This window comes from Lepidothrix coronata, unplaced genomic scaffold (genome assembly GCF_001604755.1).
Source record: "Lepidothrix coronata isolate B3197 unplaced genomic scaffold, Lepidothrix_coronata-1.0 Scaffold9, whole genome shotgun sequence".
NCBI lineage: Eukaryota > Metazoa > Chordata > Aves > Passeriformes > Pipridae > Lepidothrix > Lepidothrix coronata.
The window spans coordinates 8913955-8929571 of NW_016690189.1; the positions used below are offsets into that span (position 1 = coordinate 8913955).

Here is a 15617-nt window from a genome sequence, read left to right on the forward strand (position 1 = left end):
TGTGCACATGTGTTTGACATGTTGGTAGACACCAGTGGCATCCAGATGAGGATATCTGGTTTGAAATCACTTATGTAGTAATTAGGCTGTCAGCAGTAATGATTTATTTAAGTATAATGTGTACCATATGTCAAAAAGAAATAAAATATTTTCCTGACTTTAAAAAATATGGTATGTTTAATAATTAATTTTTTCATCATTTGGTACTCTAATATTTTTAAATCTATATAAATATCATAGTGAACTGGTTCTGAATAAAATAAATATTATTCTTAGGTCAGTGAAGCTGTGCTTGCTTCTCAGCTATTAATTGGAATGAAGAGCGTTAAAGAACACAGCATGAAGGATGAAGTGCAACAGAAAATCCCGGAATTTGCTTCTATGGATCTTCTTTCTTCATACAGAGATTTCTTATGTGGTATTCCTTTATACCTAGTAATATCAGAACATTAAATAACTAATAAGCTATATATGCCATGTAATCTAGGAATACATTTAATATCTAATTTTAATTTTTGAAAAATTATGAATCAATTTTGGAAAGTAAAAGCAAAATCCTCATCCTGCATAGCAGTGCAAAATCCTCATCCTGCATAGCAGTACAAAATATTAAGTAGAAACTTAATGGGTCTTCAAATATCAGCCTGTGCATGTGCTCAATATGTTAAGAAAAATTCGTTGTTTGCATACTGTGGCTCAGAAAGACAGAATGCACATACTACCATAATTTTGTAAAAACAGGTGCTCCTTTGTTACAGGACTTCCCCAGACTTCTAAAGTAAGTCTTGGCCCCCCCCATCAGTCATCACTGCTTTTTCTCTTCAATCACTGACTTATAACTGATTTTTTTTCCCTAGGTATATTAGCTTTCCTTGGAGATTTTCAGTTTTACTCTTGATTTTGCAAAGAGATGTTGGTGTTGAATAGCTTGTCTCTCCCTGCATCATCATCCCACCACAAAAAAACCCAAACCCAAAACCAACAAAGCCCACTAAAACCAACAAGCCCAAACTCTTGCAAAGTCATCTGCCTGGGTACTCTATTCTAAAAGTGAAAGTCAGTATAATTTTCACTGTCTTTTCAGTCCAATGGATTATCATTGAGATGCTTCCATTAGCTTGGTAGAACTTTGCCCGGTTTATCTCCAACTTCTGCATTTATTTTTCAGCTAATGGAGATGATGAAATGGAAGTTTTTGATTTAAAAAAAAACCAAACAGTGAAACTAGGAATACTGGAATAATGATTGCTAGATGTTATATAAACGCTAAGGCAAAATATCCATATTTATTTTTAAACCAGGAACTGTTAACTTAGTGATAAAATTTTTGTTCAGTGGCTTATTTTCAATCATTCCAAGTGACTGACAAAGGCTGAATTTCTCTGCCTGATAGCTGCTGGCAAAGCTGAGCAATGTCTGCTTACTGTACAGTGTTTAAACATATGTGTTTTGATTGGTTTATGAAAACAAGTGTTGTATGCTAAGACTTCCCATCAATCTGATTGTTTTGTAGTAGCTCTATTTGCTTATAATTACAGATAATTTCTTCTTTTACCAAATGCAGCAGGTGTTTCTCCTGATAGGTCTGTTAGCCAACACAAAGAAGAATAGAAAATGTAGAAAAGCAATAGTAGGCTAAAATATAAAAAGGTAAATTAAAATGGAAATTATCAGCATAGCACCCTAAATATTTTCTGTAAAACCCTATGTGAAACACATTGTTTAAGTTTTCATTTATAAACAATGTGGCCATTTTAACTTTTGGAATTGACAGTGAAATGTCAGGAATAATAGAGACATTCAGATTTTATACAAGCACTCATAATTATTTTCTAGAAGTTTACTATTCGGAATTACTATAACATAATGTTTGTTCAGTTTGGAGTGAGAAACAGCAGGAGAATTTTGTATGCTTTTGAGAGAGCCATGTACTAATACAGAGAAAAAAAATATTGAATATAAGCAGTGATATAGTGATACTTGTACTGGTATTTTTTTCCTCTTTTTGGATAAGTATGACTTTAAGGTAGCCCAAAGAAAATATTATTTTTTTGTTTTATTCCACAATCAAGAACACATTTAGTGGAAAATGTGCTTAATATCTAAAAGGGACTGGATTGAAGCTAACAATAAACATTTCAGAATACGTAAGTGTACTGAGTTCAGGTCAGTATAACTGGGAAGTTCAACTGTTGTGAGTGATGACACCTTGCATTGTTTCCATTTTGTAAATGTCTTTTATCGAACTGTGTGTAGAAAGAATGGGTTTATATGCAAATTCAGAGAGAGAGAAAGCACCTTGCTGTCTACTCCTTTTAATTTCTTGCAAGAACCAGTCAGGTTCCTGACCATGATCTGAGAAAAATTTCTTTAATTTTTCCACTAATATTAAAGTAGAATAGAAAGAATTTTCCTTATATGAAAAACATAACCAAGTTCACAAGTTACAGATTCAAACACAATGCAGAAATAGCTTTGGAATTCCAACCACTTAATGTGTGTTCCTGAATTCTTGTTGGATTTGCAGATGGATACAATGTTGTCTCTGAAAGTCCCAAAGCATCTTCTACTGAAAACATTCAAATCACAGAAGACAAGCAGAGCGAAAGTGAAGGAACAGAAAGTCTTGCCATCAAGGCCAGTGAGAAGAAAGATGCGATAACATGGGTTCACTTAATTCGCTACCACAGTTATTTAAAAAGGCTTTCTAATACAAACCTTCAATTTGGTATGTATTTTTATTTTCTTCTAGAAAACTGCCATTGGTGAGATACTGTTCTTGAGGGCCAACAGAGTCAGATTCAAAGGCTATCTGAAATAGCCTAATTTTGATTTCCTTTAAATTCTCTAATTGCAAAAAAATCTTCACTGAAATCAAGATTTATGTCAGATTACAAGTGCTTTAAGTGAAGATATTACTACTTTTCTACATAGGTATTCATAAGCCTTCACAAAACCAGGAAAGCCCCCTCAAAACTTAATTTTTATTACTATATCTGAAGCATTTTAAAAAAATTCATAATTGATATTGTTTTTAGTTCTAGATACATCAAACTTAAATCCCATCAGAAATAAATCTGTTCAGTTTGACGTACTGTTTTTGAGAACTGAGTCTAGTGTAGCTGGGAAGGCTGAGCATGATTGAATGTGTTTTTACTAAAACCCCAGATGTGATCTACGTACTTGGGTTATTTCGCTATAAACAGAAGATGGTAATAGATAAGACCTTTCAAACAAAGAATTCATTAATTACAAGGCCCTAATACTATGCATCTACATGTGATGGCCAGCTTCTGGATATACAAGTGATGACCTGATAGGTGAGAACAAAATTAGAGTGTACATGTAGGTTCTGCTTAGAGAGAAACCTAGCAACTGTGAAAATAATAATTTTAGAGAGGGATGGGTTTTTAACTTGCAGCACCAAGTGAAGGGAAAGTATTCTGGCTCACCACGGAACTATAAGGACAGTAAGTGTCAAAATGTGCATATATATTTCAGCTTGCCTAGGGAGCAACTCAGCTGATCAGCCTCTAGTTGTCTAAACTGGGGTCTTGAAAGTCCTTAAAGCTTATTTTGACTGTATTGAATAAATATGCATTTATTCTGGTGGGTACTTAGATACCTTCTGAACATACTTGTGCTTACACATCTGAATTTAAGTACCTAAACTTCAAAATTGCACCTTCCGTTTTATGCTACTTTGTAATGTCCAGACAGAGCTTGTTTCATTATCAGATCACGGGTGACAAATTACAATACAAATAGCATAAGGTAATAATATTTAAGGACAATCAGTATAATTGTTGGAAATCCATTTCTTTCATATTGAATCTGTTTACATAGTTTATTTTCAAAAGTTATGAGTATAGATTAGCTGTAGAAACTTTACATTTTAATGGCAAATAATGATGTAATAAAAACATCTCTTTTCAAACTCAGGACCTGGATCACTTTCTGCAAGAGATGGACACCTTAGTTTTGTTTCTGACACAGGAATTGTTCTACGCATAGCAGAAATGCATTCCTTTCTTAAAGAAAATTTGTTTGAATATTCAATATGTTGTCTTGAAAATTTTCCAGAAGAGCTACATGACATAGAATTGCCACTCAGTAGGCCAGCTGATTCTTCAGAGGTACTTCTGTTCTTTTTGATGTTCCAAAAACATAATATTGGTATTTCATTGAGAATTGATAGTTCCAATGGTGATATTTCTGGAAGCACTAGAGAAAAATGAAATCCATTATGCAGAGGATCAGTACAAAACCAAAATCCTGTGCAAGCAGCGAAGTACTGAGTTAACAAATGCAAATATCCATGTGTTATTCATTCCTGCAAAAATGATCTCGATCCCACAGTCAGTGTATTTAAACCCTAGAAGATTAGGCAGAATGATATTTAAAAAGATATTTTTTTATTAGTTAATTAAGTTGGCTCCTCTTAGTAGGACCGAGGCTTTAAATCTTGTAGGTCTCCATGTTTCAAACCAAAAATGTCCTGATGTTTGTTTTGTAATTTATATGTACAAGTCTCTATAGTGTTAATTTGGTCTATAATGAAAACATGATTTTCAAAAATATATGTTATATTTTCTCAAAATTTGTTGAAGGCCTTGTGTGCCAATTTTTTTCACTTGCTATCATCCAGCTAGAAAATCAACCTTTTTAGATCTCTGGCTTGTGAACAACCTATTTGAGCTTTAAAAGGTAGGCAACTCAGAATATATTACTCAGATAAAACCTGAATTGGAATTCTGGAGTCTATGCTGGCCATAGCACATGTATTGAACATTGAATGAAGTTTGTCCAGTGTAAAAATAATTGTCTTCAAAGTTTCTCCATCCCACTTCTCAAATCAATAATTATCCTAACACTAAAAAATTAAACTGAAAGGTCACTCTCTGTGGCTTATTTTTTATCTATTATGTTCAGTATTAGATGGAGACAGGGGAGCCTTCAGGATGGAGAACTTGGTATCTTATAAAAATGAATAAAAATACTTTTGTGATAGCTCTTCTAGAGTTGGTGAACTTTCTGCAGTGTTGGACAGCATATCATTACTCATTTCCCAACAAAGAGCTGACTGTGCCACTGAATAAATTGTAAATATATGGTATGTGACATTTATAACAGCCATCATATATCAAAAATTATTTTACTCTGTCTGTTCTTTTTTTGACATAATTAGTATTACAGTGTCATGGAATAATAAGCTTCTGAGCTCACTGTCATGTTCGTGACGGGTGCAAGCTGCATAATCATGTGTTAGCTTCGCTATTGTAGACAGCTAACAAGCATAAAGCTCTTACTTTTTTTAATTCTAAGCTTCATTGATTTTATCACAACATTTTTAGAATCCTTTACTATTCAGAAGGCTGTATAAGTTATTTTAAAAATGTAATTTAGTACTGGGATTTTTAACAGCACAAAAAGATATAGTTTTTTAAAGAATTATTTTTATGTTCACTTAAATGTGTCTTTGTAATTCTCTTTTTTATTCTTGAAGTTTTTTTCAGGTCTGCTGAACAAAGAATCCAAATTACATTAAGTCTAATTAAAATTCTCTGTCCTGTTTTTTATTCCACTCCATGATAGTCTGTAGGACTGGAAACATTTAACTAAGATAATTCGTTGTTTTCAGGTTTTTGAGAAAGTTGAACAGACAAATATTTATGTATGTAATTCAGCAATGCTCCAGTTTGTCAAGAGCAGTTGTAATATCCTCTCTCAAAAAGATTCAATATGATGTAAAAACCAAAAGATGCAGTTCAGCAAAAAAGGAAACACAGCACACATTTTAGAAATAAATATATAGCATAAAAGGGAATTTTAAGAGGTCTAGTTCAGGGGCACAGCATAAATTAGGTTGTTCCCACCTCCATATATGTTTTCTCCTAATTTTGTTTACACTCCAGGCTAGCAGGATAGTGGGTGTTTCATTCCTGAACTATGTAAATGATGGTTGTAGTAGGCGGGTCATCCATGCACATCTCATGGCATACCATGGGTTATGGCCAAAGTTATCACTGCCTACTGAAGGCATATCCATGTACTCAAACGCATGACTTCCCACGCATGGATTCAGCTTTATCTTCCCTTCTACTAAATTTTGATGTGAGATGTTAAGTGGCTTTATGACGTAAGATAAAGGTATTGTGAAAAATCCGTCTTCTGCTCACTTGCATTTACTGCCCTATATTGGTCACGAGCTGTATCTTCTGAAAATAAAGTGTGTAAAAATCTTCCTTTTTTTCAGCAATGAACATTCAAAATTTGAAAACAACTAACTTCCCAGGCAGCTGTTTTCAGTATCCACATTTTGGAATCAATGATGGAGACACTGAGGACCTTTTCAAATAGCTTCCATATTCCCACAAAATGCCATTGTTTGGCTGCTGTTCTTTGTCTTTGCATAGCTGCGTAACACTCTAAAAAGTAGAGATGGTGTGGTGCTGTTCAGCCTTTAAATCAAATGTTTCACAAATTTTAAGAAAGCTTTTGTTCATGAATGAATGTTGGTTGACAGTTTTCCTCCATTACTTCCCTGGTAAATACAGCCAACAGTAACTATTTGATGAATGGCCTGCTAATGTTCTCTATGTATTTTATTAAATACAATGAATTCTCAGAAATTAAGTGATGGAACTTTCAGCAGGTATCACCCTTTGTTAGTTGCACAGATAATGAGAAAACAGATAGGTAAACATAAATAAAGCATTATTCTAACATTCAGAATGCTATTTTAATTACCAATATATAGCTGACAGATTACTTTTGCAGCAGCATATTTTGTAAGATCAGCATATCAAATAATAGATTTGGGCAAAAAACATAATGCCACGATGATTCTAAGTCAAAGGCAACAATCATTATTACTGTGGGTTCTCTAAGCCAGCCCAAAGATGCTTTGCATTGCCTTTAGAAATGTCTCATTGCGTGAGCTTTGAAAAGCCTTAACTTGGTGAAATGGACACCTTTTAAAACCACCCATTTATTTAAATGAGCATATATTTGTGCAGGAGTGAAAGCCATACCAATTCTAGAAGATACTACATTATAAGAGATTTTGCATGTTTCACTAGAGAAAATATAATTTAAATTTTTGTGTTTCAGATTTCTCTTGAAGTTACAGAAACGACATCAGAAGTGTCACATGTGAGGATAGCTTCTCCAGTTTCTGTCATCGCAGAAGACAGTCAGATTGAGAGTAGGGCAGCAAATGCTTCAAATAAGGAAATTAACATTCAGTGGTACATTTCTTCTATGGCAAAGCCATCAAATGATACAGAAACTAAGGTATAACTAGGGCAAAGCAGTTCCTTAGGTATTGGAACAAATTAAATCTCATTTCCAATGAATATTTATGTTACGACTGATCAGCTTTTTAATTGAATTATACATATCCTGGTAGGCAAGCTGGACAGCAGGGAGCTATATATTTACTGTGCCTCAAACCTGCTCTGCAGGAAAACAGAATGTCCTGACAGTTTTTTGTTTGCAGGCCAAAAAAAATACTTTGTTTAGCATATAGAGCTTCCAGGCCATGTTGTATTCATGCCTGTTGCAGATCCCTGATGTCTTTAAGATCCCCACTCTGTTAAGTTTGGTTAGAGCTGACTGATACAGTCAAATAATAGTTTGATGGGAAGCTGTTGGAAAAGGAACTATATATTTTTACAAGGAAAATGGGATTTTGTAAACCTCATTTTCCTCAAGGATCAGGCTAAACATGAAAGATAAAAGAGATGGAAGGGCTGCAGGAAAGCAAGAGACTAGGACGTGGAATTTGTTTTATTTTTAAACAAGGGAACAATGTGTAGGTAAAATTTCTGCTTCTGCAATAGAAATCCATGATCTCCAAACTTTTTGGCATAGCAGATCAGTGTCTGAATTTCTATTAGACCCTTTTAACACTATTAGTAAGCTATAGATGCTCTGTGGAGTTAATGCAAATAATGTACTTCTTAATATAGTTTTGCAGGTTACTTTAGCATGGCCATACAGGTTAGTAGAGGTCAAGAGACAACTCTTCAGAACACCTAATACACAAATGCCATACTCTTGTCATTCTCCATATAGTCAAAATATTCAGCTACCACTAGGAAGCATATTTTCAATCATACTAGCAAACTATTGCAGTGAAAGATGAGAACATTCTGTTTAATTTTCTTATACTGATGCAGCTTTATTAGATTGGTGAGTTATGCACACTTCATGGACTTAAACCTGGTATGATGACAGCCATGCACAAGGCCGTATAGGAAATTTAGCTAATTACATAGGGCCTTTGGAAATGCAGTAAAAGCTCTCTGTTCAGCCTAACTTCAGTTGGAACTTTGGACATGAGTGTCAGTGGGACTGATTGACCAGGACAACAGTGGGATTTTGATGATGACTCTATGGGGTATCACTAATTTTCAAACCCACAGAAATTATATTAATAATTATATTGCTTTTAGGCCTATAAAAACTGAGTATAGCACAAATTCATATGAGGTCACACTCCCCTCGTTTTTAAAGGTCAGTTATCTACAATTTCATCGATACACTGTATTTGATATTTATTATAATCTTGTATCACTGAAATAGCTCAGGTCTTCTATACCATATTGCATGACACCTTAGCCATTCCTTCTTTTTTACAGGTTTTGCTGCTTTATGCTTATAATACGCAGCCTGTCAAGATTAGCAACATCAAGATTTTCAGTTCAACGTCTGTGTTTTCAGGCCACTTGTGGGTTCCATTGGCTAGGTAAATAATCACTGACTTTATCCTGTTATTTCATGCTGTATTAAAGATCAGTCAACCATTTAGGATGAGAGAAAATAAAGTACAAAATATCAAAGTGCTATAAATCTTTAAAAGCATACATTTTTGCTTTTCACTATAAAAACTGTAAGATGTTGTATAAAATGTTAAACCCATCCAAACAAATGCTTTTTCAATGCATTAGCATGTTAGTTTTGATTCTTAAAGAACTGAGTAATAGGTGCTAATTATATACACTAGCATAGCAACATAGCAGATCTAAGAAGCAGTCCCAGCACTTACTCTCACTCTCTCACTGGATCAAGTAGTTTCTCCACCTCATATTACAACTCTAAGTGTGCAACGATTTTTCTCAGTTGTAGCCCCAGATGCAGCCCTTAATTTTACTTCGTGTGGCATTTTTCATTACTTCTTCCATGTCATTCATCTAGCCTCAAAATTTTTGGGACTACTGAGCAGGTGGAAGGGAAGGAATAACAGGCCAAGAAGAGTTGCGGCCTCTGCCGCTCTTGTACTGGTTGGATGAAAAAAACTTCTTAGGTGTTCCTAAAATAATACTTCTTATAATTTTTAATGTAAAAAGTTAATGCATTCCATATCTCCACTTTCTTTAATGAAAAACTTATTTTTGTAAAATTATGAGATCAGTTCTGAAATGAAAGAAAATGTAGAACCTAATCAATATGTGATAAAAGCAAGGTCAGCTTAATTATAAACTGAAAACAACAAATATTGTTGTTTTATAACAGCAATAATGAAAAAACCTTGTTTTCTTTCAGAATTATTTCTTTAAGGAAGAAACTGTCTAATCTGAAGGAGCAAGTTGAAATATCGATGCAAAGTTCTAAAAGTTTGTTGTCAGCTGTAGAATCTACAGGTTTTCTTGAACAGAGTGAAACTTTGAAGATAAGTCCTTCAAAAAACCCCCAAATGAGTGTTGCAAAAGTGCATCTTGATGAAAAAACAGAAGTAAGTTCTGCTCTTAAATATTTCTGGCTTTATTTAAAATGTCTGTTTTGGGGAAATAAATGACAGGTAACTTGGAAGGCAGGCATAAAGACAGACATTAAGTTTCACTCACCCCTTTCAAGAAATGTTGAAATACTTTCATTCTTAATTTAATATTTAACTTTCTGTCTTCCTTATATATTGCTTGTCACTTTACAAAAAAACCAGCATTTTCTCACCTTTCACTTGAAAATAAAGGCTACATCTTCAGGTACATAGATTTGGAAACTGGTGCCTAATTTACAGTAATCTACATCAGAAAAGGCTTGGCTCTGTGTTAAATCAGCAAGGCGATCAACCTGAAAGTGCTTTTTAAAAATCAATTAAACATCTTCAATGCAAAATGGGCAGTGGTGGTTTCTGAAATAAGAACCTTCTAATAATGTTATTAAGAGAGGACTAAAACTGACAGTGAATTTATTTTCATTTTCTCTATGCCACCTTCCTCTTTTCTTTTTATTAGCAAAGCTTAATATGGTCCATAAGCAAATAACTCTCCCCACATACACACACAAAAAAGGTAATTTCAAAATTTTCCATATGGTCTGTTTGAGATAATGTCATTGGAATAGAATGTTGCCACAGCATAACTGCTGCTTGATAAATGCCAAGGCAAAATAGACGTTTATTTTCAAAGTGGGAGACATTTATCATGTGACAGGACTCTCTTTATATCTATTATATGAAATGATTAATGATGTAGAGGCTGTCACTTTGTGTGATGGATGCTGTGAAACAGTGACAGTTGTGCACTGTACCATTATTATGAGGCTGTATTTTGCCCAGCTTGGAGAACAAATGGTATTTTGGCCAATCATAGTTCTCGGGAGGGTAGACAGAGCTGTCCTTTAGTGGGTGTTTCTGATTACCTGAAGGGGTTTGCTCAAACTTTCATTAATATATGTCAGTAATTGGAAAAACAATATTTAGAATACTAATAAGATTAACATGTCATGCATTATACATATATAAATATAATCTTGTCAAGGTGTTTGTTTATAATGTCTTCAGTAAACACGTAGCAAAAGTATGCTCAGTCACTGGATTTAAAACCTGAACCAGGGGCAATTTTGCCTCAGTAGAAACTACAAAGTTTGGGCACTTGTGTTTGTGCAGCAAACACAACTAGTTGTGTTGCAGAAAATTTGTTTTCATCAGCTAAAGTTTATTTTGCTGTGAATTCAATTAGAATAACCTAAAACTTTAATGTTCTGAAAAATTTTGTAAGGCTGAGCCATCTGTTAGCTTACTGGAGGAGACTGATAGTACAGCATTAGTTTTTTCTTATTTTATACCATTAGGAAATGGCTAAAAGGTGTTTATCTGAAGTCAAAGCATTGCTGTCTGTTGTTCCAGCCATGTCCTCACCATTAACAGAGGTATGCTGTTCTTATTAAGAGTAAAAATCTGTTCTCTACAATAAAACAATTGTTTAGTTAAACTGGAACATGAATTATACCCCTAAGTATCCCCCCATTTTTTCTCATACATTTTTGGGCTTTCGTTTGGGTTTTATTTTTAAATACAAATGTGCATGATTACAAACTATGAATATCTTTACTGTTCATTAGAATCACCTTTTCATCCATACAAAAATGTATTAAAAGTGAATCTTGCTTACAATGGTTAACATAGGTTGTCCACCATTCTCTGGTCATTGTTTACACAGACTCCAGTGAATTTCCATGATGCAATTGCCAAATCAATTTCCTTCCATCCTTGCATTTTTGCAGTTATTCAAGCTTTCATTCTATTTTCTTTAGCTTTCTCTGCCTTGCCCATGACATGTTCTGAGAGCTAGCATGCCATTTTTTTGTCCAGCCTGTTGCATTCATTTTGTTACCCAGCTGTAGTCAGTATCCCAGAGGTGATTATGGGAACTGCCTATAGCGAGCAGCAGTGTGGTTCAGTGTTCTCAGCCACCGTAGGGAGATCAGGAAAGCACCACAGCTGCCAGGCCTCAAGGGACTCCAAGGAAGATTTTGGAATTCACTGTAACCTATCACTCCTTCAACTAATCCTCAAATATCTTACCTTTAATTGTTCACAATGGAATGATAATGATAATGATAATGATAGACTTCCAGCCAGGTAGTTCTTCCTACCAGAAGAAGACCCTGAGTTTTATGTGAGACCAGTTGGGCTTGTAGCCTATTGCAGAAGAGAGAGTCTGTAACGCTGTGCTGTGCGTCCTGCAGTCCGGTACCTAAGGGTCCGTACTTCCCTTCTATACATACTGCACCATTCTTGCCACCCCTTGTTACCCCTCCCGAAGTTCTCTCTCAAATGACTCTCAGACCTTCATATCACTCAGTCTGGCTTTATCAATGCATCAGGATACACACACATTCATTTTGCAAAGCTGCACTTTTCAGAGTCCCACTGAAATATCATCCATGGTAGAGAGAGCTGAGAGATACCTAGGGAAAGATACAGCCAAGCTTTCATAGAATCATGGAAACCTCCTGGAACTGTTTTAAATTCTTGTGAGTTCCTTTGACTTTGCCTGCTTCTATTTGTGGGTCTATGATGGAAATGAAGGAGCAGATTTAGTGGTGTTCTTCCAGCAAGAATGTGATGTTTACTGCTCTGTTTTATTCTCGCTAAATTCCCCAAGCTAAAACGTTTCAATAGGTGGAACAATGGGCTTTTCATCACAAAGTTTCAAATAAAGACTTCAAACTAAGATGCTTTTAAATATGGCAGTTTTGGTTGAGCAGCTGAAGCCTAATCCTTCAAGATGCTGAGTATCTTCATTCTTCCCTGAAGTCATTGGAACCTGTAGGCTGTTCAGCCCTTCATTATGGATAGCATACTTCAAAGCAGTATTTCCAAACTTTCAGATAAGTTGTATGCAGGCATTACCTCAGCTAGAGACAGAAAGCTCGGAGTGGGACTAAGTATACCATGGATCAGTACATTCCCTTTGTTTTCAAGCATTCAGGAGAAGGCAGCAGATACATTGCTTATATGTAGTTTTACACCATTCTCCCACCACATAGTTTTTTATTGCTCATCTTTTGGTGAATTAATTGGACAAAGTCAGTTCTAATTTGTGGTATTTGTTTTCTTACTGTCTGAGCTGTCACACTTTAACTCCTGTCATGTTTCACCTTCTCTTCTTTGATTCTCTTATTTCTGTTCTTGTGTCTTATGGTGCTTTTGATTCAGCCCTGGATTATATTTATAAATGGAAAAAGTGCATTTTTATTGAATTATTCATTTAAAATGACAAAACTGTTTTAAGAATAAAAATTGATCAGCCTGCTTGTTTTCAATGCTATTTAATGAATAGCTATGTCCTTGAGGGAGACAAAGTATAGTATTTGGAAGTTGCAATCTTAAATGTTAGAAGTAAATTTATAAATAAAAGAATTTCATTAAAAATTAACCTCCCTAGGTAGCCTACTCCAAGTTATCTTCCTTTAATTGTTTTTCCATTGATATCTAAAACAGCTAAATAGTTCTCCATGTTCAGTGGACGCACAAACCAGTTTTTCATTGCACTCTGTTTCACCTTTTACAGTTAGCTCAACTCTTTCAGCTTCTCATTTTAGGAAAAGCCTTCCAAATTACTAATCATTCTTGCTGCTCTTGTCTGGTATCTTCACTTTCTCTACCGGTGATTAGGATAAACTTTGTGAGCAAGACTGTGCACAGAAATTTTCTCCCTTGAATCCTCTTTTACTAGTTTCCTGCAAGAGATGTCATTAACCACTAATTTATACTGAGGCAATAAGTATTTCTAACTTATTTATTGATTGTGGGTCAGAAATCTGGCTTTAATGTGGAGCTATTTGTATTTTTTGGTACCTCTAAACTTAATAAAGTTATTAATTTGGTAGTTTTTCCTTTTTTTTTCCCAGATCCCATTTGATGTTACTTTGCAATCAATAGCAAGTTTGGAAGATATGTTTGATCCTGCCAGTGGATGTATAATAACTGAAGAAAATCTTTTCAACTGGATTATTTCTCTGCTTCACTAAATTCTCATTTGCAGTAACAATAATTTGCTGAGTGCTATAGATGTAGGCTTAATTTCTAATGTTAGAGAAATAGCTTTATTAATCACATCAGGATTTGGCTCCTGATGTGTTTTATAATTTTTATTTTTCTCTTATTTTTAAATATTTAAACCTAAATAGTTTTGAAAATTAGGTGTTTAAAAAGTAGTTCCTTAATAAGAGGATTTTTTAGCTTTTCAATAATTTCTTATTGTTTAGAAAAGCTGAATAGGTCTGTAGCCTTCTAGTGCCTGCTAACAGATACTCCTTTTTCCCAGAAGTTTTATTCTCATCAGCAATTTTTAAGTTGATTTTTCAGTTATCAAAAGTTGGTGTTAGTTATGAGGTTGAGAATTTTTTTGGGACCTAAAATCATTACTGGGTTTGTTCTTTTATATATCTATTTGGAAACTAGCATTTCAGGTTGTTGAGGGTACAAGTGGTCATTCAGATGTCTTTATAATTTCAAAGCATTTTTTGGAAAACAAACCAAACCACAACAACCAAAACAAAAAACTCACAACAGATAACTTAACCGCCCCAAGCCAGTACAAAGAATAAAATGGTACAATATAGAACATTTTTTATATAATTCTAAAAAGCTAATTAAACCTCTATGTATGTTGCTGTAAATATTATTTTAAAATGCTGAAGAAACACAAATGAATTGTAACAACAGCCACCTGAGGCAATATGCTTGTCCAGTGTTAGAGATGGAGAACCTGACATGAACAAGTGAGTTAATTGACCAATGCACACAGGAGAGTGCTCATGGCCCTTTGGCTTTGCTCAAATCTCAAGGCCAGGTACTCCTTCACTAGTTACACTGATTTGCTTACAACAAACAGCAAAAAAACCAGGACATTTGGGCAGAAGACCTGTGAGACTTGTTCTATCACTAGCTATGCTTCAGTGTTGCCATGAAAATTCAGGACTAATAGTTATCATTCCTGGGTTCATTTTCTGTGAAAAATGCCAGTCCCTTTTACTTCAGTCAGGCTCTCCCTGTATTGTAGCCCAATGATAAAACAATAAACTATTTTGAGCTTTTTGGAAATTGCAGATTTACCTTGGCTTGTACTTTTCAGAAAAATGTTACCTGGTTGAGTGAAGTTTCTTTGAGGGAGAGAGAGGTAAGATTCAGCATGATGAGTATCTTCAATGTGATCAGTACAGGAAAAAATAGGGTGAGGTTTTCTGCTATTTTTCTCTATTCCTATAAAAGAAAGAAGACTGGATGTATTTGTGTTACATGTAGCTTTTAAAAGTTGTGCTATTTTTTGTGTCGTCTTTTCTGGAATGCTGTAGGTAGTAGGAAAGTTAGAAGGATTATGATACAATGATAAAGAGAAAGCAAAAACTGAGTAATTGATAGGGAAGGTATTTTTGCAAGACAATTTTAAAACTGAGTTAGTATGATTATTTAACTCAACTGCCTAACAGCCAGTTTGGAGGAGATGCTCTTTAGCATTATTCTTTCATTACAAGAGTTTATTGTTCTCCAGTGCTTCAAAAAGCAAGAAAGATAAAAATTGACATTACTAATTTTTCTCTTTTTTTTAAAAAAAAAGCTGTTCAGTCTTTCCTTGTAAAAAGTATAAATCTTTCTTTTTCTCTTCGGGGTCACCTTGAGGATTATCATAAGACTTTTGTGCAGCTCAATTAATATTTGTAAAACACACTATAGCATCAGATGAAAATGGAAGTGAAATTCTGTTACAGACAAGGTGTTTTTTCATGCTGCCTACCTGGACCTTGTTATAATTCCTACGCTTGAAACAGAAATATTAAATAAAAGGCTTTACGTATTCATTTAAAATACATTATATTTTCTA

The 15617-nt window shown here is 34.4% G+C and overlaps 1 protein-coding gene across 5 annotated transcripts in view; it reads left to right on the forward strand.

Annotated features, from left to right (window-relative positions):
* CFAP54 (cilia and flagella associated protein 54) overlaps window positions 1–15343 on the forward strand; it is a 113621-nt gene extending 98278 nt beyond the window's left edge. For 4 of the 5 annotated variants that reach the window (XM_017804536.1, XM_017804532.1, XM_017804534.1 and 1 more), the window contains 8 exons: window positions 277–418; window positions 2528–2728; window positions 3943–4136; window positions 7114–7296; window positions 8646–8752; window positions 9550–9739; window positions 11080–11157; window positions 13645–15343. In XM_017804536.1, coding sequence (XP_017660025.1) covers window positions 277–418; window positions 2528–2728; window positions 3943–4136; window positions 7114–7296; window positions 8646–8752; window positions 9550–9739; window positions 11080–11157; window positions 13645–13764 — 1215 coding nt within the window. In that variant the 3' untranslated portion in view covers window positions 13765–15343. The remainder of the gene's footprint in view (window positions 1–276; window positions 419–2527; window positions 2729–3942; window positions 4137–7113; window positions 7297–8645; window positions 8753–9549; window positions 9740–11079; window positions 11158–13644) is intronic. The other variant, XM_017804533.1, reaches the window with a different exon arrangement.
* The last annotated feature ends 274 nt before the right edge of the window (window positions 15344–15617 follow it).